At 37.5% G+C, this 23841-nt stretch overlaps 2 protein-coding genes across 6 annotated transcripts; one reads left to right on the top strand and one right to left on the bottom strand.

Annotated features, from left to right (window-relative positions):
- The first annotated feature begins 439 nt into the window (after window positions 1–439).
- On the top strand, window positions 440–7736 carry LOC103453036 (DNA topoisomerase 1 beta-like). Of its 5 annotated transcripts, none has more exons than XM_029091086.2 (16): window positions 440–641; window positions 1225–2390; window positions 2506–2700; window positions 3481–3561; window positions 3788–3847; window positions 3998–4092; window positions 4208–4364; window positions 4475–4600; window positions 4874–4954; window positions 5056–5146; window positions 5249–5382; window positions 6293–6361; window positions 6456–6545; window positions 6829–6932; window positions 7017–7185; window positions 7334–7736. In XM_029091086.2, exons 2-16 carry the CDS (start codon window positions 1260–1262, stop codon window positions 7400–7402), a joined length of 2652 nt encoding a protein of 883 aa, XP_028946919.1. In that variant the 5' UTR covers window positions 440–641; window positions 1225–1259; the 3' UTR covers window positions 7403–7736. The 5 variants fall into 5 exon arrangements, with proteins under 5 accessions (XP_028946919.1, XP_070666430.1, XP_028946920.1 ...); XM_070810329.1 differs by having other exon boundaries at window positions 450–641; window positions 1244–2390; XM_029091087.2 differs by having other exon boundaries at window positions 458–641; window positions 1337–2390.
- Window positions 7737–9398: 1662 nt separating this feature from the next.
- On the bottom strand, window positions 9399–10605 carry LOC103453019 (uncharacterized). The gene has a single exon (XM_008392552.4). It carries the CDS (start codon window positions 10407–10409, stop codon window positions 9846–9848), a length of 564 nt encoding a protein of 187 aa, XP_008390774.3. The 5' UTR covers window positions 10410–10605; the 3' UTR covers window positions 9399–9845.
- Between the last annotated feature and the right edge of the window lie 13236 nt (window positions 10606–23841).

The following is a 23841-nucleotide window of genomic DNA, read 5'->3' as shown; positions in this document are numbered from 1 at the left end:
TGAACCCTAAGACGTTGCATTTCATACTAATGTATCAAGTGTTACTTCTCAATATATATGAATTATACCAAATAAGGGAATTGATGACTCTAAACCACCAACCAAACAAACCCTAACACTTTATGTGTCGAACTTTTGAGAATGAATAAAGCTCGACAACGTGGCAAGCGCCGAAATTCACCTACTCAAATTTACTCTTGTACCACATATTACTTTTCCAATAAGAATTACACCAAACGAGGAAATAAAGAAGTCTAATCTACAAACCAAACAAGCCTTATGGATAACTCTGATCCGCGAACCAAACAGGCCCTCAGATGTTAGAGAATGGATAAAGCCCGACGACGACGTGGCACCAAGGGGCCAAAATCCAAAGAAGAAGAAAAATTGGGGCCAGTTTTTCAATTATCTGTTTTTCCACACCTCTGTAAAAGCCTGCCCCCTGAGGCCCAAAGCCGAAACCAATTTTCCTTCACCTACATTCCAGAAATCAGATATCACAAACTGAAGCTCTCTCTCTCTCTCTCTCTCTCTAACCCAAAACGGTGACTGCGGTGGCCATCTTTTCCCACATATCAATCCCCCAATCAGCTCAACTAAGAGATCAGAAGCTGCAAACCCAATTATTCTTTGACGAACAAGTACGCCTTAGTCTCTTTCTATTGATTTTTGCCCCATTAGGGTTTGATTTCTCTGCATGTCATCATATGCATATGAATATCCTCTCTGATTCCTCTTACGATCATGGTGATTGTATGTTTAGGGTTTGTTCTATTAGATTCCCTCCAATATTTCTTCACTTCGTAATTCATTTCTTGGCAAGTTATAATTTTTTTTTAGGGTTTTTTCCCCCTTTTCTTCATTGTTTAGGCTGCCCTAGAACTATAGGAATTAGGTCAGCTAAGTTTTTTTCAGTTTCTTGGCTGTGTATTTTGTATTTATTTTGTAGTATTTATCACTTTAAATTTCTGGGTAATTGATTAAATGCTGAAGTTTTAACTGGAATATCATTAGTGAAACAAATTCAAGTAGCAGAGAATCTGAAAATATCATCATGACTAGTTTATGTTCTGGTGTCATCATTAATTGGATTTGATCATTACAATGAGAATATTTCTTTCGTTGTCGGTAGATAATGATTTAGCCTCAGATTTGGGGTTTCGATTTAATTGTTGGGGTATTGTGCCCATCTTGAAAGATAAGTTATGTTTTGCACAAATTTAGGTGATTTACATGCCAACAGAGTACATTGTTGGATAATGGCTGTTCAGACTTCTACTAAACCGAATGTATATGAAGACGAGGATGATGAACCTTTAGTTTTCAAACGGTGCAGCACGAAATCTAAACCCAATCAATTAAACGCCGAAGCAAAGAAAATACCAGCTCAGAGGCAAGTTGGACAACCAGGGAAGCAGGTATCTGAACACCGTTCTTCAAATGGTCTAAACTCGAGTGTTCAAAAAGGTAAGATGGTTCCATCAACCAAATCACCACCAGTAAAATCTCCGCTAGCAAGCCCAAAAGCTTCAACTTCATCTGCTGGGGCATCAGCAGTGTCAAATTCAAAAGCTTCAACTTCATCTAGGGCATCACCAGTACCCAAATCACCACCGTTGACTACATTAGATGGTCATTCTAAACGGTTATCAGAACAGAATAAGTCTACCACAATTAAGAAGGAAATTAATTCTATTGAGCATCCTGCTCAAGGAAATAGTGATTCTGAAGATGAAAAACCGATAGGTGCCAGACTGGGGAAAGTGAAACCTTCTGAAGATTCAGATGATGATAAACCTTTATCATCAAGGATTGCACCAAAGTCCAAGGTGGGAACATCAGGCAGTCACCCTTATGATTCTAAAGAAAGGAAGCCCGTTGTTTCAAAAGTTCAGAAGAACGGTTCCAGCACAACAGATAAAGGCAAAGCTCCATCTGTGGTCTCTAGTAAGAGGCCTCTGGATAAGGCCAATCCTTCTGAGAACTCATCAGCTAAAAGGCTAAAAGTTTCAGATTCTTCTACATCTGTAAAGAATAAGCCGGTAGCGGCCAAACAAGAACCAAAGGAAGAAGATGATGATGATGACTTCATTCCAATTTCCCAGAGGAGTAAGAAAGTTGCATCGGATAGTAAATCATCTCTGACAAAGCAAACCGTAACCAAAGTTGGTTCATTCTCAATCAAGAAAACGATCAAGAAGAGCCAAAAGGCATCAAAATTTACAAAGTATTCTAAATCGACCACGAAGCCACCGAGCTCTAATGATGGGCAGACAAAATGGACAACTTTAGAACACAATGGTGTCATTTTCCCACCTCCATACAAGCCTCATGGGATAAAGATGCTTTATAATGGGAAGCCAGTCACCTTGACTCCTGAACAAGAGGAGGTCTGCTTCGAATATTCCACAATCTTAATGAATTAAGTGTTCTTTTTAATTTAGATTACTTTCCTCATAGTTTTGTTAAGTGACTATACTTACACTTAGAAGTTTATAAGTGCAGGTTGCAACAATGTATGCAGTGATGAAAGATACAGATTATGTGCAAAAAGAAACTTTCAGAAAAAATTTCTGGGCTGATTGGCATAAGTTGCTTGGGAAGAACCATGTAATTCAGAAATTGGATGCTTGTGATTTTACCCCAATATATGACTGGTATCAGAATGAAAAGGAAAAGAAGAAACAAATGAGTACAGAAGTAAGTTGGTGACTCTATAGTTTAATTACATAAAGTTAACCTTTTGAGTTTATTACAAACGAAAACATTATTTTGTATTCTTTTATTGGTTTTACTGTTGGATTTATTTTTCAACATGTCGGAGCTAGTTTTTGTAATAAGCAACAATGTGGAGCTGAGGGTCAGTTGTTTTGACAGACTTCACAGCTGTATTCAGCACTCGGTTTTTGTTTTAATTAACAATATAGTTCTGGCATGTTAGGACTTGTAGATGAGGACGAGACAAGGCATGCCATGGAGTTAAAACTCCCAGCCGCTTCCTGAAAGCTTCCTTAATAAAGATGCTGTCAAGGAATTTTTAAGTAGCAGTAGGGATTTTCAACCCCATGTAAATTAACTAGTTACATGTTTATTGATAGATGATATGATAATCTATATCACATTTCACAAGATAGGATTGACAGTCTTTGTTCAATTGCTTCTTTTCCAAGCATGTTTGCGATGGGCTTAAAGTCTGTTGTCATAAAGAGCCACAATATTATGATAAGTCAAGATGAGATAACGAGAATTACCAGTGCTTTCCTTTCCTGATACTCAGTGGTTTCCATATGAAAGATTCTTTAAGTATCACTTGACCATCCTTTATATTGTACATCAATTGTCAACCACAGCTTCATATATAATGTCAATGGTTCGTATATTTAAGTAAAAATTCATAGGTCATCTTATGTTATGTGCTCTGCAGAAGATTTTCCCTATGCCTCCTTTTTCAAACTTGTTAAGGCATTTCTGTTGATGCAGGAGAAGAAGGCCTTGAAGGAGGAGAAACTAAAACAAGAGGAGAAGTATATGTGGGCTCGCGTTGATGGTAACCAAGAAAAGGTTATCTCTAGCATTGCTTGTTTTTCCCCTGTAACCTAGGTTTCAATCTGGTTAAACCATCTGTATTATAGCTACAAAATATATGGTTCCCTTCTGATGGTTGTGAATATGGTAGATATGATGTGTCATTGTAATTAGAAGAGAGTAGCATATCTCTATTCTTTGCCTTTTATCATTACACAAAAAGTTTACCTGAGTGATTCGTGTGGTTGCAATATTAATACAGGTTGGAAACTTCAGAGTTGAACCACCTGGGTTATTCCGAGGTCGTGGAGAGCATCCAAAGGTTTGATATTATTTTCTTTGTGATACGTATTTCAGAGTTGTCCACGACAAGATAGTTTGATATGTAGTGGCTATCTGTTCAATTGTTTACACTGATTTTTGAAATTTCTTTGCATATGTTGCTGTTAATGCTTGCTGTGTGTGGTATCAGTCGGGAAAGCTGAAAAGACGGATTTGTCCAAGTGATGTTACAATTAATATAGGAAAGAATGCCCCAATTCCAGAGTGTCCCATCCCTGGTGAAAGGTTTGTCCTTCATGATCTCCAATTTCAGATGTTCAAAAGGATGATGTTTTCTAACTATAATTTTTTTGGGTGCTTTCCATTAACCAATTTTTATTTAAATTAACACGTGTTACAGCTGGAAAGAAGTAAGGCATGACAATACGGTCACATGGTTAGCTTTCTGGAACGATCCAATTAATCCAAGGGAATTCAAATACGTGTTTCTGGCACCTAGTAGTAACTTGAAGGGTTTAAGTGACATGCAGAAATACGAAAAAGCACGGAGATTGAAGGTGCTTAGATGGAGATATGCCCTTGAGCTTTTAGTAGTTTATTTTATTTTTGGATAACAGAGTAAATGCTTGTCATCGAATTGACGAAACCCTGCTAATTTTGAGTGCAGGACCATATAGGAAAAATCAGGGCTTCATACACCAAGGATTTTACTAGTAAAGATGTAACTAAGCGGCAGATAGCAGTTGCTACCTATCTCATTGATAAACTTGCTCTCAGGGCGGGTAATGAGAAGGTATAGTGTGTGAACTTACTTCAGCTGTACATAGAAGCTTTTGGCCTTACTTTGTTATGCCGTTGTTACTGAACAAGGTTGTTTACACGGACAAGTGAGCAAACATTAGCGAGGGCATGGACATTTACATTTCGGTATTAACAGAGTGATATGTACAGTAATAGGATCTCTTTAGTTAGAGCAAGCATGAGAATCATAGTTTCAAACCAATTGTCCACAAAGAAGTGGACAGAATTTTTGTATGCTTGAATTTTAATGGTCGTTCTCCTACAGGATGATGATGAAGCGGATACTGTTGGTTGCTGCACTTTAAAAGTAGAGAATGTAAAAGCAATTCCCCCTAACTCGTTGGAGGTAATGGCAATGCTTATTTAGAAATTTAAAATCATTGTATGGTAGTTTTCAGTGTATTTACCACTAGTAAATCACCGGTCAATCTTTTTTTATAATTTCAGTTTAACTTCCTTGGTAAAGACTCAATCAGATATGAAAATACTGTTGAAGTTGAGACTCCTGTTTACAAGGCAATTATACAGTTCCAGTCTGGTGAGTAGGTGGCTTTCTAATTTTGTTATTGCATTTGTTTTTTTTTTTTTAGCTGTTTGAAGCCCGTCAATGCGCTCAACTTTCTTTTTCAATTTGCTTCAGGGAAACGTGGCAGTGATGATCTCTTTGACATGTTGGATACCAGTAGATTGAATGCTCATCTAAAGAATGTGATGGATGGCCTTACAGCAAAAGTGTTCCGTACCTACAATGCATCTATCACATTGGATGACATAGTAAGTTGATGCTTGCCTTCAATGTCTTTGAACCTTGTATTGCTCTTATATATTTTATATCCTCTATAATATGAAAATTAAGCTTTTTGTGATTCAGAAGAAAATTCTGAGTCTCTCACCTCAGGATGTGAGAAATTCTTAATCATCTGAGATTTCGTGCAGATTAGAAAAATTATTGTTCTTACATATACAACCTGTAATGCAGAGATGATATTATGCTTGATGGCATATGGTTTGGGGAAATTTTAGAAAATTCACTTCTGTTTGCTGTCAAAGAAAATATAAGTTGATCTACATGCGTGCATTATTGAAACAGAGTGATATACAAAATTTCGTGAATTGGGTGCCGTATGCAAATTGTGATTTGGTAAAAGCTGAGGGAACCTTCCTAAACTTATTTCATCGCATAAGCATTTTGGAAATTTGATTTGACTTTTTTAAAGCATCACTAAAGGTCGTACCCAGTGCACAAGGCTCCCGCTTTACGGGTCTGGGAGAGGTGAATGTCGGCTAGCCTTACCCCCATTTATAAAGCATCACTAACAAAAAAAAAATAGTTTTACATGATTCCACAAGGCATATAAAGAGTAAATGGGGTATTGTGATGATTTGTTGGCTAAAAATCATTTATATATATGATGACACTGTTATTGTGAAATATTCAGTACCGTCAAGATGAGGCACCTTCTTCGTCGTATCCTGAATCCTAGTTACTTAGATTGTGGACCTCATTTGTATGTTATACAGCATTAACAGGGATATTAAGGAATTTCTTTGCTTTTGACTTCTACCAATTTTCTGGTTAAGTTATTCTTGTGCGGTTCCCTTTTCTTGTTATCTTGCCCCTCTCCCTTTTTCAGTTTCCTGACGATGATTCTTCTTATTTTTCCTTTCCTTTGCCTGATGGCAGTTGAACAAGAAAACCAAAGACGGAGATCTTTCAGAGAAACTCGTTGTTTATCAGCATGCAAACAAAGAGGTGTAGCAGTTAATCCCTTGAGAAATTGTGCTGAGTTAATAGTACTGTTCCTTTTGACTCAGTGGCATCTACAATATTTGGCATTTCATTGCAGGTTGCCATCATTTGTAATCATCAACGGACTGTCTCAAAGACTCACAGTGCACAAATGTCCAAGTTAACAGAAAAGATTGATGACCTTCAGGTAATGACCTTATCTGGAACTTAACTGAAATGTTAGATGGCGGCATTTGTAAAGTGAAAGTAAAAAGTAGGGTGATGGTGTAACTTGCGCCTTGGGAAAAAGTCTTGATTAATGATCTGGGAGTTAGAGTGTTAGACCAACCACCCTTTCTCTATCACGTTGCTAAAAAGTATGAGAGAAGTTGAGACCAGAAACCTCTTTGTCTGAGTGGGTTTGTAGACTGATGGTCTTGAAATGCATGTCTATTTCTTGCCGTGGAACTAATTCTCTTTTTTGGTTGTAGGGCATCGTGAAAGATCTGAAAATAGATTTGGACAGGGCCAAAAAAGGAAAGCCCCCACTGAAAGATGCTGATGGAAAGCAAAAGAAAAATTTGACCCCGGAAGCGTAAGTTTACTTGTTTGCTTATTTGGACCAAGTTTCAATCATCTCCGGATATTGCCTTTGGTAGTAATTTATGGATTGACACAGGTTGGAGAGGAAGATAGCTCAAACAAATGCAAAGATTGAAAAAATGGAACTGGATATGAGAACTAAAGAGGATCTGAAAACAGTGGCATTGGGAACGTCTAAAATCAACTATCTTGACCCGAGGATCACCGTTGCTTGGTGCAAGCGGCATGAAGTTCCAATCGAGAAGGTAAGGTCTTCTCGTGAGTTTGTTCTTGAAATGAATGTTATTATCCACAGTAATTCAGCCGACGAATAGATTACTTTCCATTTTGATAAGACACCGGTTCGTTCTTTGTTCAAGCTCCTGTATGCTTGACATTTTCCCAATGATACAGATCTTCAACAAGTCACTCCTCGCGAAGTTTTCTTGGGCAATGCCAGTGGAGCCTGACTTCAGATTCTGATACTTGGAGATGTTGCTCGCATTGCCGCCTTCCCCTCCATTCCAAATGGAGAAAGAAATCGAGGCAATCGACGCGACCCTTCCTTCTTTGTTCCATTATAGAACTTGACATTTTTGTTCTTCTTTCTTTTTCGTATTTCTCTCTTTCGGCGGAAAATTCTTGTTGTATGTTAATCTAATCTAATGACTGGCTGAGTAACCTTGCCACCACCTTGACCTTTCATTTGTGTTTTCTTTTTCTTGGATCCCAGTAATTGTTTTATTTGAACTCTGAAAACCCTCTGTACTGATTCTAAAGTTATTTAAGCTACATTCAACATGCACCTTTAACATTATGTTTTTGCTATTTACTTGTTTTACAAGATTATATCCTCTACCAATTAGTATAGCACAATGCATGCCACAAGAGCCTTGAGGCGTTCAAAACTCTTTAAGGCTTCGACTATTCGGGCCGGATCATTTTGACCTATAAGAATCATCGGGCCTCCATCTAGGGCATGCTTTCTTACTCGGAATGGTAAAGGACATGAATGAGAACGATGCATGATTATAAGTATGAGATGAACATTCAACCTTGATGATTTGATACATAGTTGTTCAGGTAATTCTAACATGAGAGGCACTTGCTTTTATGTACATGCTAAATATGTTAGGAACGAGAATAATACACATTCGAATTGAATAAACTGAACGAAAACAAGAGACATGATAAAACAAGATATGTGAGAGACTAAAATAAATGTGTTTTATCATTTCTCATTCATGACTCTCATGAATGTGAGAGCCTTCCATAGAACGAATTGGCCACCATCATAGTCCTCTCTCATTCAACATTGGTGTGCTATCCACACTCTTTTTTACTTCTCACATATCTTTTCAATTTCAAACCGTCGGATCAAATGAATTAAAGAATATCAAAAGACATAAATTAATAAAAAGTATGTAAGAAGTAAAAAAAAAGTGTAGATATCACGTCCTATTGAACAAAAGTGTGTCCAATGATTTCAATGGCTGATTAAAGTGCGTACAAATTTTGCTTTATAGATATTAAATCTTCCTCATTATTTTGAGCACTCTCAAAATAAATCCATTTTCCACCCATCATGAGCGTGTCCATTACTACTCATAATATTTTTTTTTTCAGATTCCTAAACCTTTTTTATTTTATTTTTCCAGAAAAATCAGTCTTTGAATTACAAAAATTTGTCAACTACATCCCTAAATATTATATGTAAAGCTATTATATTCAATTTTTTGTCAATTTAAATCACATTACTTGCATGTGATACACATTGAATGGTAAATTGGAAATTTTACATAAAGAAATAGTGTATGGATTTAAGTTTGGAGGCTAAATTAAACATTAGATTCGCAATCTATATGAAATGTTAAGAACTTAGGTACCGTTTGGTACGCAGATGAAACGGAACGGGACGGGACAGAACGGAATGATGTAAATATTGAAAAAGATAAGGAGAAATTTTGTCATAAAATGTTATAAATTTGTGTTCCACGGATGTGGAACGGGTCATTCAGGGGGAAAAAAGGTGGAACAAAAAATCAGCCAAATTTCATCTCATGGGGCAACCCGTTCCACAGTTTTTAGGTGCACCATACGTGGGACGGAACGGCTCGTCCTGTTCCGTCCCATCCCGTCCCACGTACCAAACGATACCTTATAGACGAGAAAAGAATGACATTTACACTCTAAAGCATGTAAGTAACTTAAGTTGACGAAAAATTAGATAAAGTAGTTTTTAATTTAATAGTAGGAATGAAATTAGCAATTTTAATGTATTTAAAGAATTATTTTACGAAAAAAATAATTCAAAGACTAATTTTCACTAAGATGATAATTCAGAGACTAAATCGATATTTCACTCTTTAATTATTTAATAGATGAAATAAATAAAAATATTTTCCCTTCAAATTACAAATCTCACAGCTAAGTGGAAATAAAACTAAAAATACGAAAAAGCATAAAATTAAGAGTAATCTTCTGCCCAAATCTTAACTTCCTTTACAACAATACATTATTATACATAAAAACCCACCTCACAATTTCCCAACAGAGCCAACCCACAAATCACATAATTACACTCCACTACTAATTTACCCCCACATATTACAAATCAACCCCCAAATTTCCCAATTTGTATTCTTTTATCTTCCATTTTCACCCCATTCTAACTTTTAATTTACCATAACAACCCCACAATATTTCCCTTCCGACAAAAAGGTCATAAGTCACCAAGTACCCGCAAACAGTAGATAATTTACTAATTCACCCCCGTATTTTCCCGGAATCCCAGATCAACCGCCGTTAAAATATTCACGGAGAGATTCGACCTCGAAACCGAGCAGACAACAAAGGACAGAACCGTATCAGATCGGATCCATTCAGGATCCTCTTCTTGGGGTCCTCGGATCCGGGTTTTCCATTTTCAATCGAGCCGGAGCAACCGCCTCAGGTCTCGAGTCGCTGAGTCGTCGACGACGACCTTCGACACCTGCTTCTTCCTCGAAAACGACGGCAACGGGAGCGAGCTCGGCTCCGGCGACACCGCGAACGCCGATCCGGCGTACATGTCGGTCTTACCGCCCACCGGAGACCTCAGATCCACGATCCGAACCTGCTTCTGCACCATCTCCGGCCCGGGCCGGAGCCCCGCAGTCCCGGTCCCGGCCAAACCACCCTTTTCATTCATCTTCGAGTCCAGCGACTCTCCGCGCCGCAAGATCGTGACTTTCTCCATCTTGAAGCCCCGAAGTTCGTCGTGGGAGCTGGACCTCTTCGCGACCGGCGCCGCATCCGCCGGCTGAGCCTGCAACTGGATCCTCCTGGATTCGGATCGCACCGCCGGCTTTCTAGATCTAGGGTTAGAAACGTAATTCTGGTTAGCGATGGGGTTCCCATGGTAGTAGCTCTTCCGGCGCGAAAACGACGCCGGACGGACTCTGATCCTTTCGATGAGACAATCCTGAGGCCGTAAGATCTCAGTCCCCATACTATCAAACCCTAAAATCCAAAAAATCACCTAAAAATACCAAAAAAAACCAATAAAATTGTATAAAAAATTTTGTTTTTGAAATTTTTATGGCCTCCTCTTCTTCCTCACATGGGGGGGGGGGGGGGGGTGGGGGAAGGAGGAGGTCTTTGACTCTTTTTATAGCTCTAAAATATTTTTTCTGCAAATCCGTTTTATGTGTGTTGTGGAGAAATGAGGGTTTTATAGATAAGGACCGGAGGGAAATGACGTTTCTACCCGCCTTCGCTACTTGCCGAGTGGGGGGCCCGCCACGTTTTGATTTTCCAAAGGCTATCCGTCCGAAGCTGACTGGGTCTTTCGCACCAGTCGGGCCTACTTCAAGTCTGTTTTAACGGAGTCGTTGAGGTCCTCGGTCTGGTATCCGTCATCTGTAACGGCGTCAAGTACATGGGCAAAGTTGGTGAGGGAAATGTTAATTCTTTTATTACTTTGTAACAAAATAAAAACAAAATGATATTGTGTGGAGGGAAATATAAAAATGTCTTGGCTTGGACTCTTGGGGATATTGGCATGTTGTGTTTATAAATTATTACTCTTGTAGTGTGATCATTGGGCGCATAAGCTAATTCTGATTATTTATGTTTATAAATAATTCTACAAATAAAAAATTTAGAATTTAGTCTTCTGAAGGCAAAAGTACTTCGAATATTTTCATTATTAAGCTTGTTTGCCATCGTTTATATTCCACACGTATTATCTAAAAAATTATGGTTTTTTTTTTATCAAAAATAGTTTTTAAGGTTACCATAACTCTTTATTTTGGTCTCTGAGATTTTAAATCGATACAATAGTCCCTAAAATTGTCTACCGTTAATCATTTTGATCATTATGTGAGAAATCTCCATTAAATTGAGGATATTTTGTCAAATAAATCTCCTCCCCTTGAACTAGTAATTTTCTCAAATTAAAGGAGATTTTTTGACACACCCTGTCCCGAAGGAGGGCATGCTGGGCGTCACGTGAAAGTGACGTAACCATTTACACAGTCCGGAAGCTTTAAAGATACAATTACTAAGATGTAACACCCGAGGGTGAGTCCTACTTTTGTGAATTCTGTCAAAACACCGTGGGAATCCTCGTGAGCCACCAACACTGCTAATTAGAACCTGGAGGGGCGCAAAACAAGATTGAGTGGGTCAGTAAAACAAAGCTTTTCGAAAATATTTCAATTAATAACATTTCTAACCCCTCGCTGTAAAACCTGTATACTTTCCCATAAAAATAATATATAATATGCATATAAATCTTCAAATATCTCAATTCACAAATCTTTATCAAAACCAGAAAGTATGCCATGATATAAGCGTCAATAACAGAATAAAGATGCATCAATATAACAGGTAACATAATGAATCAACCGGAGAACCTGCAGTTGGTCCTGTACGGTTAATTCTAAAGCTCGATATCCAATCCAACCGGAGTCACCACAGTGACCTGTACGGCGCTACTCTGCACATAAATCGGAACTACCTGAAGTAGTCTGTACGATAGGAATGGTGTAAGAATACGCTCTAGTGCTTCTCTCATCAACAGCTGTATAATAATCTAAAATCACCTACAAGTCGGAACCACCTCTCATGGTCTGTACGACATGTCGGAACCCTCTAATGGTCTGTACGACATGCATCTACTTGGATCCAAGGTGAGCGTGTGGTGCGGGGTGAATAATATAAGCACTAACACTAGGGTGCAGGTTATGAGCTCTCGACACAATTCACATCATCAATGATTCACATGAATAACATAAAACTCACCTAATACTCACTTGTGCGTCCACAACACCAATTCACATATATATATGCATCAATTACTAATTCATATAATTCACAATATGCATGCATGGCATTTTAAAAACATACTTTCATTTAAATTCAATTTCTGGGAAAAATCAATAGTATATAGGTAAATACAGAAAATACTGCCCACTCACCTGGAGTTCGCCATACAACTCCCTAGCACAACACATCAAGGCGTCATGACGATCGATGCCTAGAACAATCATCAAATCAACCTCAAAAATCATATCAATAGAATATATAACTTATATAAAACACGTCACTACGTAGTTCGATCCGGAAGATCTGCAACTCATATTTCCAATCCATAACTTCTAGAGGTCCACAATATATCTCTAGAACAACATCCTAAAATTTCCTTATCATCCAACAATCGGATCTCCGTCAATTGTCAAAACCAAGTGACGGTTAACATTCTATTTTATGAACTTACAACTCCGATATCACATTGTAACATCCCACATCGCTCAGGGGAGTGATCCTTAAATGTATATGTGAACACGGAAAATTCCTGAAACGAAAGAGACAAGAACAACGTGCACAAAATAATATTTGTGTTTGATGATTTTGGGTTACAATCTCTCTCTATTTTGATCCTCTGATTCGATCTCCGTAAGGTATTGATTTGTGGATGTTTCGTTGATCCAAGGGCCGTCGAGGCTTGATCTTGGATGAACTATTGGAAGTTTCTTCAAGGGGCGGTGGGCTTGATCTTTGAAGGTGGTTTTGAGCGGATCTTCAAGGAGCCGTTAGGGCTTGATCTTGAGGATGAGTGTTTCTTCAAGGGCCGTTAAGGCTTGATCTTGAATAACGGTGATGAACGGATCTTCAAGGGCTTTTGGGCTTGATCTTGAAGAATAGTGATGAATGGATCTTCAGAGGCTTTTGGGCTTGATCTTGAAGAACAGTTTGGATGTATGGCTTTGTCGACGTTTGCTGATCCAAATGGCCGTTAGGGCTTGATCTTAGGATGATCGGATGATGAACGAATGAACACTTTCTTCAAGGGCCGTCGGGGCTTGATCTTGGAAGAACGAAGAACACTTTCTTCAAGGGCCGTCGGGGGCTTGATCTTGAATCGGTATCCTGATTGTTGATCCAAATGGCCGTTGGAGCTTGATCTTGGAAGAACGATGAACGAATAACAAAGAACACTTTCTTCAAGGGCCGTCGGGGCTTGATCTTGAATTGGTGGTTGTTAATCCAAGGGCCGTCGGGGCTTGATCTTGGAAGAACGATGAACGAAGAACAAAGAACACTTTCTTCAAGGGCCGTCGGGGCTTGATCTTGAATTGGTGGATGATTGTTGATCCAAAGGGCCATTGGGGCTTGATCTTGGAAGAACGATGAACGAAGAATGAATAAGGCTTTCTTGATTCTTCGAGAACCTGGATGCTTGAGAGCTTCGGAGTTTCAGAGCTTCAGAGCTTCAAGGTGTAATATGAATTGGTTCCTTTAAATGAATGAATTAGCCTTCTATTTATAGAAATTTCCAATGCCTAATTTTGAATATAATATTCCAGATGAAATAAGTCGTTTCTGCCAGGTGTTGACACGTGTCCTGTTTGATGACTTTTCCAACTTATTTTGATTTTTTGTTTAGACACACGCTACGTGTAAAATTTATGTAATACATGAGCGTTGAAACTTTGATTTATCGGTCAACATTTATTTACCGAAATTTCGATATCTACAGTATATTCTCATCCCTACCTAGCACGAGGCCTTTTGGGAGCTCACTGGCTTCGGGTTCTGTAGGAACTCCAAAGTTAAGCGAGAGGGAGGCCAGAGCACTCCCATGATGGGTGACCTACTGGGAAATTGCTCGTGAGTTCCCAAAAACAAAACTGTGAGGGAATGGTAAGCCCAAAGCGGACAATATCGTGCTACGGTGGTGGAGCGGGCCCAGGAAGTGATCCGCCCTGGGCCGAGATGTGACATTTTTCACAGAAAGACCAAAATAGTTTATAATGGAATAGCAACCTTAAAGTTATATAAAAATAAAAAATTTGATCTCAACTTGGGCTAGTTATGTATTGGAATAAATTTCATATTGTAATAAAGTTATAATTTTTTTGTCCTATCTTATCGAAACACGTCTCCATATAGTTATAATAGTCAATGAGCATGAAAAATTAAATTACACTTTCATCCAAGGAATTCTATTTAGGAAATACAATATTCATTAAGGAAAAATAAATCAATAAATAATATTATTTAACTACACCTCGATTAAGTAATAATTTCCCTAAACTTATAAAATTAATTTGATCCTCACTATACAACTTTAACCACTTAGTACTACTGTATTATAATATTCATCTTCACCTCTAAATGAGAGGTTGATTTTCGCTAAAGACAAATAACTACATTATTAATAGATCATTATGAGATTAAACTCATCATTTTCTCCCTTAATATAAATAATATCGTATATTTATCATAACTAAAAATATAAAATCACCATAGAAATTGTGATGTCATTTTTTTTTTCAAGATTATTGAGCTTTGATTCAGTGCCCTTTACTTTCTACTTTCACAGTTTTGTTTCGTACGAGCATCCCACTAATCCCACGTCTCTATCTGCAATATCTAATTCCATTACTGGATTCTGAAACTTTTTACCATCCCATCATGCTTTTTCTCATGATTTTATTTACTAGCAATTACGCGCTACAAAATGTATTTTTTTTTAATTAAGACGTGCTACATACGACTTATACATTTTAAATATATTTATATGTGTAAATTGACAAAAGAAAAGTCAAATATTTGAAAGAAATGAATAATCTTAGATCATGCTAGAAGAAACCCCTCATAAATCAATTAAAGCAGTTGAATTCATATAATAAAATTGGTCTCTATAAAATTTACATTAAGAATTGAGAAAATAATATTTAATAAACAATTGATTGAATTATATTATTGTTAGCTCATTGTAAGGCCAAACCCACCCCCTTCTCCTTAGTGTAAATTATATCGTTTGTTAATAAAAATAATCATTTGACAACTAATTTAATCACATTATTATCTGCGTGCGAAAGACATTTTTTATAACCAATATTACACGCCTCTTAAGATGTTTTGAACCTATTTAAAAATAGAGAAAATAATATTTAATAAACAACTGATTGAATCACATTATTGCTAACTCATTATGAGGCTAAGCCCACCTCCTCCCTCTTAGTTTAGATAATATCATTTGTTAAAAAAATCCATTTGACAACTAATTTAATCACATTATTATTTGCGTGCGAAAGACCTTTTTTATAACTGGTATTACACGCCTCTTAAGATGTTTTGAACGTGTTTAAAAATAGAGAAATTGAATCACATCTTTGCTAACCTATTGTGAGGCACTAATTAAAAAAAGGCACAAAAAATTAATTATTAAAAACATTGTTAAAATGATGAAAATGCGCCTTATTTGATACATTATTTTGGAATGTTTTTGAAGTTTTTTGTCTTGAGGGCATTTTTGTTCAAATATTTTTGTTAAAGCTTAGCGACACCAAAAACACTATTCATCTTTTATTTTCTCTTTATATATAGATTAGTTTATATGCCTTTTTCTTTACCATCCCATCAAGCTTTTTCTCATGACTTTATTTTCTATTGGTTTTATATGCCTTTTTCTTTTCCCCCTTCCAATTGGTAAGTTTAAGCATGCAGCGTCACAAAGAGGGAGCTCATGAATTTGTTCCCCTTGCAGTGCTCGAAATAATCACATGTAATGTAAATGGTGAAAAATGCAAGGCTAATTTGCATGCATGAGTGACTGTAAGTTATTGATTTGTGTGCGTTATCATGGGTGATTGAAAGTTATTTATATATGCACGTAGATTTCGTATGCATCAACAACTCACAATCACTTATACAAGAATAAACGATTCAGCCTGTCGTAAGTGTCTTAACCTTGCATTTTTCAAGTCTAATAATTATTCATCCAATAAAAACAATGAGGAAAATGAAAGAAAAAAAAGGAAACTTTATAGCTTTGGAGTTGAATACTCTTTTCTTTTCATAAAGAAGTGAATTGCAAGGAAGCAATCCTACTCCTTTTATGAAGTCTCCAATATTCATACCTTTTCCTGGTTGGGAAGTTGTGGTGGAAACCATCATCCCAAATTTGATATATCACTAAAGCTAAAGCTTTGTTTATATTTTATTTTTTTGTTTATTATCTCAGGTAAAGTTAAAGTTTTACCTAAAGAATCATGTAAGATTTAAAATAATGTTCATTTTCTAATGCTTGTAGAGATGTTTGGGTCACCCCTGAGGAATGAAACTGCTGTCTACCACTTGGTCTGGTGGCTTTCCTCCATGAGAGTTCAATAGTTGACCAAACTTGTTGAGCAAATTATGTCACCTTGGGGTGGTTTTTATCCTTATGTGGTCACTATGTGACTAACCAGACACACCAACCCTGATGTTTTGTATAGTGATACCACGATATAGATAAACATAATTATATTATTGACCCAAAATGTCACATTGATAGTGTACTCGTGCTACGAAAGTGCTTCTCCACCCGACTTTCATAAAATATTTCATCACAACCATGATTATTTTGTGGCTGTGTATTAATAAGAGTTTAATAAAAGTGAAGAACATGCTGCAAATGGCTGGCCATGTCCAATTGGGCACTCCTTTCTACTTAAGCAAGAAGTCCAATTTCTTTAGTATTCGTTTGGTATATATCAAATATAGAAGGTTTCCTCATCAAAATGATTTCTTGTAAAGCCTTCAAGGCCAGTAGAAAACCGACATGCCGACGTGTCGACTTTATGTGGTTATGAAAATTGCAATTTCCAACCACACCACAATTATCAAGTGAATTTGGTTGGCCTGTATTCAACATAACAAGTTGCAGTTTCCAACCACACAAAAAGACATAGCAGCAACTCGAGGATGCCAAGTTATTCCCGATCTTAGTTACGTACCCTCGTGACCCTACCTTAATGAGACGGGGAATATATATATGCTATTGTATTTGTTTGTCACAAAGTTAGTGATTGATTGCATTGTGGGTCGATGCTCTACATCTTGAAAATTCTTTTAGTTTAGTTATGGTGTGGCTTTGTTACTGGTGTTTTGGGGTTCGCTTATACTTAGAACTGGTCTTAATATGATTGAATGTGTTTTTAAATAGAGTGCGTTTGGAACTAGTCCTTATTAAAAATACAAGTGAATCCTAGAAAAACACTTAAAGTGCTTCTTGCAAAAAGTGCAGAACTGGTGCTTCTTGCACTTCAAGTGCTTTTGGACCCAAAAACACTTTCATCAAAAGTGATTTGAGTCATTTTAAAAACGTTTCCAAACGAGCTTTTAATTGTTAGATTTGAGTTTCACAACTGTTTAAAGATTCTATTTTCAACCTCAAGAATTAATTTTTCATATCTTATCATTAAATGTTAAGTAGTACTGAAGAAATATCCCTATTTTGCAACACCTTGTTTTTAATAGAAGCAAACTATTGCTGATAACATGATGCTCTAATTGATTTTAGTTGCCAATTAGTATTATGATCTAGTGGTATTTCACTTCACTTATAAGTGAGAGATTTTAAGTTCAATTCTCACCAAAGAAAATTTTAAACCATATTATTGTTAGCCTATTGTGAAGCTTGACTCACTTCCCCACCCCCTTAATGTGGATAATACCGTTTAATAAAAACTGATTTTGTTTGTTTTAGATGGTGTTTATTTGTGGGATATAACCATTCCTAGTGTAGCTAAAAATGCCTATCTCCTTGGTTGTATTCACAATCGTAGTGACATTCGCGGTCTTGAATTGTCCGGCCAATTCTTTTGCTTTGTGATACAATAATATTGGGTAGTGATAAAGAACTAGGATTTGTAGAGAACTCGGTTTGCAGTAAACTGGTTTTCCAGGAAAGTAAATATCGCACAAGGTTTTTCTTCATTGTATTGCATACCTTCAACAACGTAGGGTGCAATCTATTTATAATCAACTTCAAATTACATCAGGACTTTCAAAATCCTATTTACAAGGTATAATTCAAAATTCAAAAATAACAAACTATCACCTGAACACACAATGGAAACTGATTACAACAACTTTGAAAAATGAAATAATAATAATAATAACAGAAAAGCTAGCCAATCAGAATTGCTAACCAAGTAAAAAAACTCAAGAGTTTGTATTGGAAAAGGATTCACGACTCAGTCTTTCAGCCCCCCGCAAGCTAACAGACAGAGGAACGACTGGAAGCTTGGACACAAGTAGTTTGAAACGTGCAGAGGACAACCCTTTAGTAAATAAATCTGCAATTTGGTATTGCGAACATATGTAATTCACAAGAAGTTCACCACGAACCATTTTTTACCTGACATAATGGTAATCTACCTCCAAATGTTTTGTGTGTGAGTGAAAAATAGGATTGGAAGCCAAGGAAATTGAAGAAGTATTGTCACACCATATCTTTGGCCGAGCAAGCCATAGTTGCAAATCCTTGAATAAGGATCGCAACCATGATAACTCTGCAGCTGTATACACTAATTATCTATACTTAGCCTCAGTACTAGAACGAGACAATGTCTTTTGCTTCTTCGAACTCTGTGAAACCAAATTAGACCCCAAATAAATACAGAAAACACCTGTAGAATTCCTTGTATCTGGATCTCCAGCATAATCCGCATCAGAAAAAGCACTAAGTTGCATACTACCAGGCTTATACACCAACCCATGATCATAAATGACCTTCAAATACCTCAATATGTGTTTTACAGCTGTCCAGTGAGTGTTCTTTGGTGAATGCATGAATTGGCAAACCTGGTTAACGACATAAAACAAGTCAAGACGCGTGATCGTCAAATACTGCAAAGCACCCATAACACTCCTATACATTTGTGGATCAGGATGAGGGTCTCCATCATGAGCACTCAACTTATGTCCAGAAGGTACTAGAGTTGAAATAGGCTTTACATCAGTGAACTTGGTTTTCTTTAACAAATCAAGAGCATATTTTGTTTGATTGAGATGCATATGATTCTTAAAATAAGTAACTTCAACTCCCAAAAAAATAATGTAGGAGCCCCAAATCCTTCATAGAAAACAAGGTGCCAAGCTTCGTGATTAAATTCTTCATTTGAACTGGACAGTTTCCTGCTATCAATATATCGTCCACATAGATTAATAAAATCAAGTAGAATCCACAATGATTAAACACAAATAAAGAATAATCACATCTCGACTCCTGGAACCCTAGCAAAAAATCTGAAAACCGTTGGAACCAAGCACAAGGTGCTTGTTTCAAACCATATAAACTCTTCTGCAACTTGCATACATGAATGGAAACTGTTGATCAATAAAACCCACTGGCTGCCTCATGTAAACATCCTCTGCAAGATAGCCATGCAAAAACGCTTTCTGAACATCCAATTGACGGACTAACCAGTTATTCGAAACTGCAAGACTGAGAACAAACCGAATGGTACTACGTTTGACAACTGGACTGAACATTTCATTGTAGTCAATCCCTTGCTGTTGGTGAAAACCATTAGCTATTAACCTTGCCTTATAACGTTCGATTGAGCCATCAACACATTGTTTGATCTTGTAAACCCATTTATTAGGAAACAAGTTCATGGAAAAATGATAAGGCACCAACCTCCAGGTTCCACATCTCTGCAAGGCATTGAACTCTTTCACCATTACATCCCTCTATTCCTGATGCTTCACTGCTTGACTAAAACAAGTAGGTTCAAGCATTTTTTGATTAGTAGTCATATGTAATGCATACTTAGGATTGGGTTTTTGAACATCGGCTCTGCTGCGAGTTGTCATGGGATGAATTGGAGTTTGTGCAGCAAAGGAACCAGTTGATGCACTTACTAGTTCATTTTGTTGGATGGACGACACTACCTCTTTCTCATTTAGGGATTCTAGAGGTGGTCTATTGGTCGTAGGATTGGAAGACACTATGGCAGACTGTCCTAGGATTTCATGTACAACATGATTTGTTTGTGGAACTATGGGATTTGGCACGGATTTAATGAGGGTAATGATCTCAGGGGAGGCAGGTTAAAAAGATGGGATACTAAAAAACAAATCATGTGAAGAGATCGAACTTGTTTTATCCACACAACCCTCGATAGGTGTGAGTTCCTAGAAAGGAAAAGAGTCCTCATCGAATAGGACATGGCGAGACAAATAAACTCGTATTGTGGATAAATCCAAGCATTTATATCCTTAATGGTTAAGTGAATATCCTAAAAACACACAAGACTTTGATTTGGACTCAAGTTTATCCACACAACCCTCGATAGGTGTGAGTTTCTAGAAAGGAAAAGAGTCATCATCGAATAGGACATGGCGAGACAAATAAACTCGTATTGTGGATAAATCCAAGCATTTATATCCTTAATGGTTAAGTGAATATCCTAAAAACACACAAGACTTTGATTTGGACTCAAGTTTATTATTAGCATACGATCTCAACCATGGAAAACAACAACTGCCAAACACTTTAAACATCTTATAGTTAGGCTTCCTTTGAAACAATTTTTCAAATGGTGAAATATTTGAGAGAACAGAAGTTGGAAGTCTATTTATAATATAAGTGGCTGTTTGAAATGCATCGAACCAAAGTTTATTAAGGACATGAGCATGAGACAACATGACTAAACCTGTTTCAACAATATGACGATGTTTTCGTTCAGCGAGACCGTTTTGTTCAGGGTGTTTAGGGCACAAAAATCATTGAGAAATTCCATGTAGTGCAAGAAATTGAGTAAAAGCATGACTCTTATATTCTCCTCCCTCGTCACATTGAAGAGTTTTAATAGTACAATTAAACATATTTTCCACTTTCTATTTAAACGTGACAAACACTTCAAAGACTTGAGATTTTTGCTTAAGGGGAAAAATCCATGAATATCGTGAAAAATCATCCACAAAAAGCAAATAATATTTATATCCTTCAACTGAAACCACAGGAGAACACAAAACATCGGAATGTAAAAGTTCTAATGGAAATTTAGAAATAGACTCAGAGTTACTTGATTATTCATTGGTGCCATGAACTGACAAAATTTTACATCATTGGTGCCATGAACTGGCACTTGATTATTCAAAATTAAAAACTTGATTATTTGAACGGCAGAATGGCCTAAACGAGAGTGCCATTTTTGTGCCGAGGCACGAACTCCTACGAATGCAAACAAACAATGCTTGGATATTCCACCACCACTTTGAAATGGGTATAAGCTATTCTCACACCTCCCTTGGAAAAACGTCCTCTGGGTCTTGAGGTCCTTAACAACAAAATGGTATGGAAAAATTAGAAGTTAACAATGGTTATCTAGCATAAATCTATAAACAGATATTATGTTTGTTGAAGCCGATGGACAATGCAAAATATTATTAAGGTTAAACGAGCAAGAAGTAGTATTTATTTGATTCAAACCAAAGTGAGCAATAGAAAGGCCAGTGTCATTATCTACACCTTCAATGTTTTCATTACCATTGTACTATTTGAGATTTACCAAGTTCTGAATATCAGGAGTGATGTAAGCATTTGCTCCTGTATCGAGCAACCAAGAGCCATTGTTTTGGCGATTCAAAATGATCAGTGAAGAGGCCATTGCACTCAGACGCTTGGCTGGAATACGACCTTCATGTGCAACATTCATGCGTTGGTAACAATCAAGGGCTGGATGCCCTTCCTTTCCATATATCTGGCAGGTAATACGACTGCTTCCACACCCAAATCGATCACCATTACCACCAGGAGCACGCTGGTAGTTGTTGTTACGAGAACCAGAGACTCGTAGATTGACACCTCCATGATTGGACATAAAACCACCGCGTCTAGTACCACGAGAACGTCCACCACATCCTCTCGCTACTACAAAAGCAGTCACTAGGGCTAATTCAACTAGTGGGACAATTTGTTCCACCATCCTTCTCTCTATAATCAAAAGAAGAGCTTCAAGAGTTGGGTACGTGATAGGTGTATCCCGTGCCTGAGCTTCAAGAGTCTTTTGGCTGGAGACTTGAAATTCAGTCCATGTGTGGGCCGAAGTAACTAGATGTTATCTTGAACTGATGCTCGATATGAGGCGGTGCTCAATCTGAAATGATGCTCAAGTGTCACATGTTGCGAGGTTGCTCGGTTTGTGGCTTATATTGCCTTGGTTGGCTCGGCTTGTGGCGTTGAAGGTGAGGGAGTCCCTTTTATAGAATAAGGGCTTGTTCCTCAATACATAAATGATGGGCTAGAGTTGATGCTCGCGGCGAGGCGGTTGCTCAGCTGGCGGCGTTGCTCTCTAATGAAGGTGAGGGAGTCCCTTTTATAAAATAAGGGCTCACTCCTCAGTACATGAATAATGGGTGTTCTCTAATGAAAGTGAGGGATTCCCTTTTATAGAATAAGGGCTCACTCCTCAATACATAAGTGATGGGCTAGAGTCCCCCAAGTATTTTTCATGAGTGCTCTCTAAAAGTGAAGGAGTCCCTTTTATAGAATAAGGGCTCGCTCCTCAATACATAAGTGATGGGCTAGAGTCTCCCAAGTATTTTTTATGAGGCCCAGTTGAGGCCCAATATATGGTACATAATGTAGTCCCCCAAGTCTTCGGTCAATAGAGTCTGTTGGCTGGAGACTTCAAATTGAATCCATGTATGGGCCGAAGTGACGGTTGTTCGGAGGTGGTATTTGTATACCCTGCACTGAAGTTTTGTAGGTGAAGCTTTGCAAGTGAAGCTTTGAAGCTGGAGCTCTGTAAATGAAGCTTTTGAAACTAGAGCTTTTGTAAATAAAACTTTTGAAGCTAGAGCTATGTAGATGAAGCTTTTGAAGCTAGAGCTTTGTAAATGAAGCTTTTGAAGCTAATTGACATGAGTGATGCTCAAGAATGTTTATGTTGATTGACATGAGTGATGCTCATGGATGTTGTCATGAGTGATGCTCATGAATGTTAACATGAGTGATGCTCATGAATGTTGACATGAATGATGGTCATGAATGTTTATGTATGATTGTCATGAGTGATGCTCATGAATGTTTATGTATGAATGACATGAGTAGTGCTCATGTATAATTTGGAGTACTAGGCGTACTTTTGATCACCTGGTTGGTGATATGAAGGAGAGTACGGGTTGTACATTTCATCACCTGGTTGGTGACATGAATGGCTAGTTGCCAAATTAGAGTACGAGTTGTACATCTCATCACCTGGTTGGTGGCATGAATGGCTAGTTGCCAAATTAGAGTACGGGTTGTACATTTCATCACCTGGTTGGTGGCAATAGCGGCGGGTTGCCGAATAATTTTGGAGTACTGGGCGCACTTTTGGTCACCTGGTTGGTGGTAGTAGCGACAGGTTGCCGAATAATTGTGGAGTACTGGGCATACTTTTGATCACCTGGTTGGAGCTATTTTGGGCTCATGGGCCTTCGCCCTCTACACAACATTCCAGCCCATTTATTTTGGGCTTTGCCCTTTTTTTTTTTTTTTTTTTTTTTACTACCCTCTGATGGGGTTTATACAGATGTCTCCGAAAGATAAGAAAAATAAATTACATCATACATCTGCCAAGAAAAGTAAATCACATCATTCTGGTAGGGTG

This window comes from Malus domestica, chromosome 13 (genome assembly GCF_042453785.1).
Source record: "Malus domestica chromosome 13, GDT2T_hap1".
Classification (NCBI taxonomy): domain Eukaryota; kingdom Viridiplantae; phylum Streptophyta; class Magnoliopsida; order Rosales; family Rosaceae; genus Malus; species Malus domestica.
The sequence above is the reverse complement of the archived record's forward strand: the minus strand, read 5'-3'. Positions and strand labels throughout refer to the sequence as shown.

Bases quoted from the DNA above. Each gene is read 5' to 3' on its own strand.
- LOC103453036 (XM_029091086.2), top strand. From the start codon at position 1,260: ATGGCTGTTCAGACTTCTACTAAACCGAATGTATATGAAGACGAGGAT. The intron at 4,955-5,055 runs GTAATGGCAATG...TTATAATTTCAG, and splicing joins TTCCCCCTAACTCGTTGGAG to TTTAACTTCCTTGGTAAAGA. The intron at 6,362-6,455 runs GTGTAGCAGTTA...ATTTCATTGCAG, and splicing joins ATCAGCATGCAAACAAAGAG to GTTGCCATCATTTGTAATCA.
- LOC103453019 (XM_008392552.4), bottom strand. From the start codon at position 10,409: ATGGGGACTGAGATCTTACGGCCTCAGGATTGTCTCATCGAAAGGATC.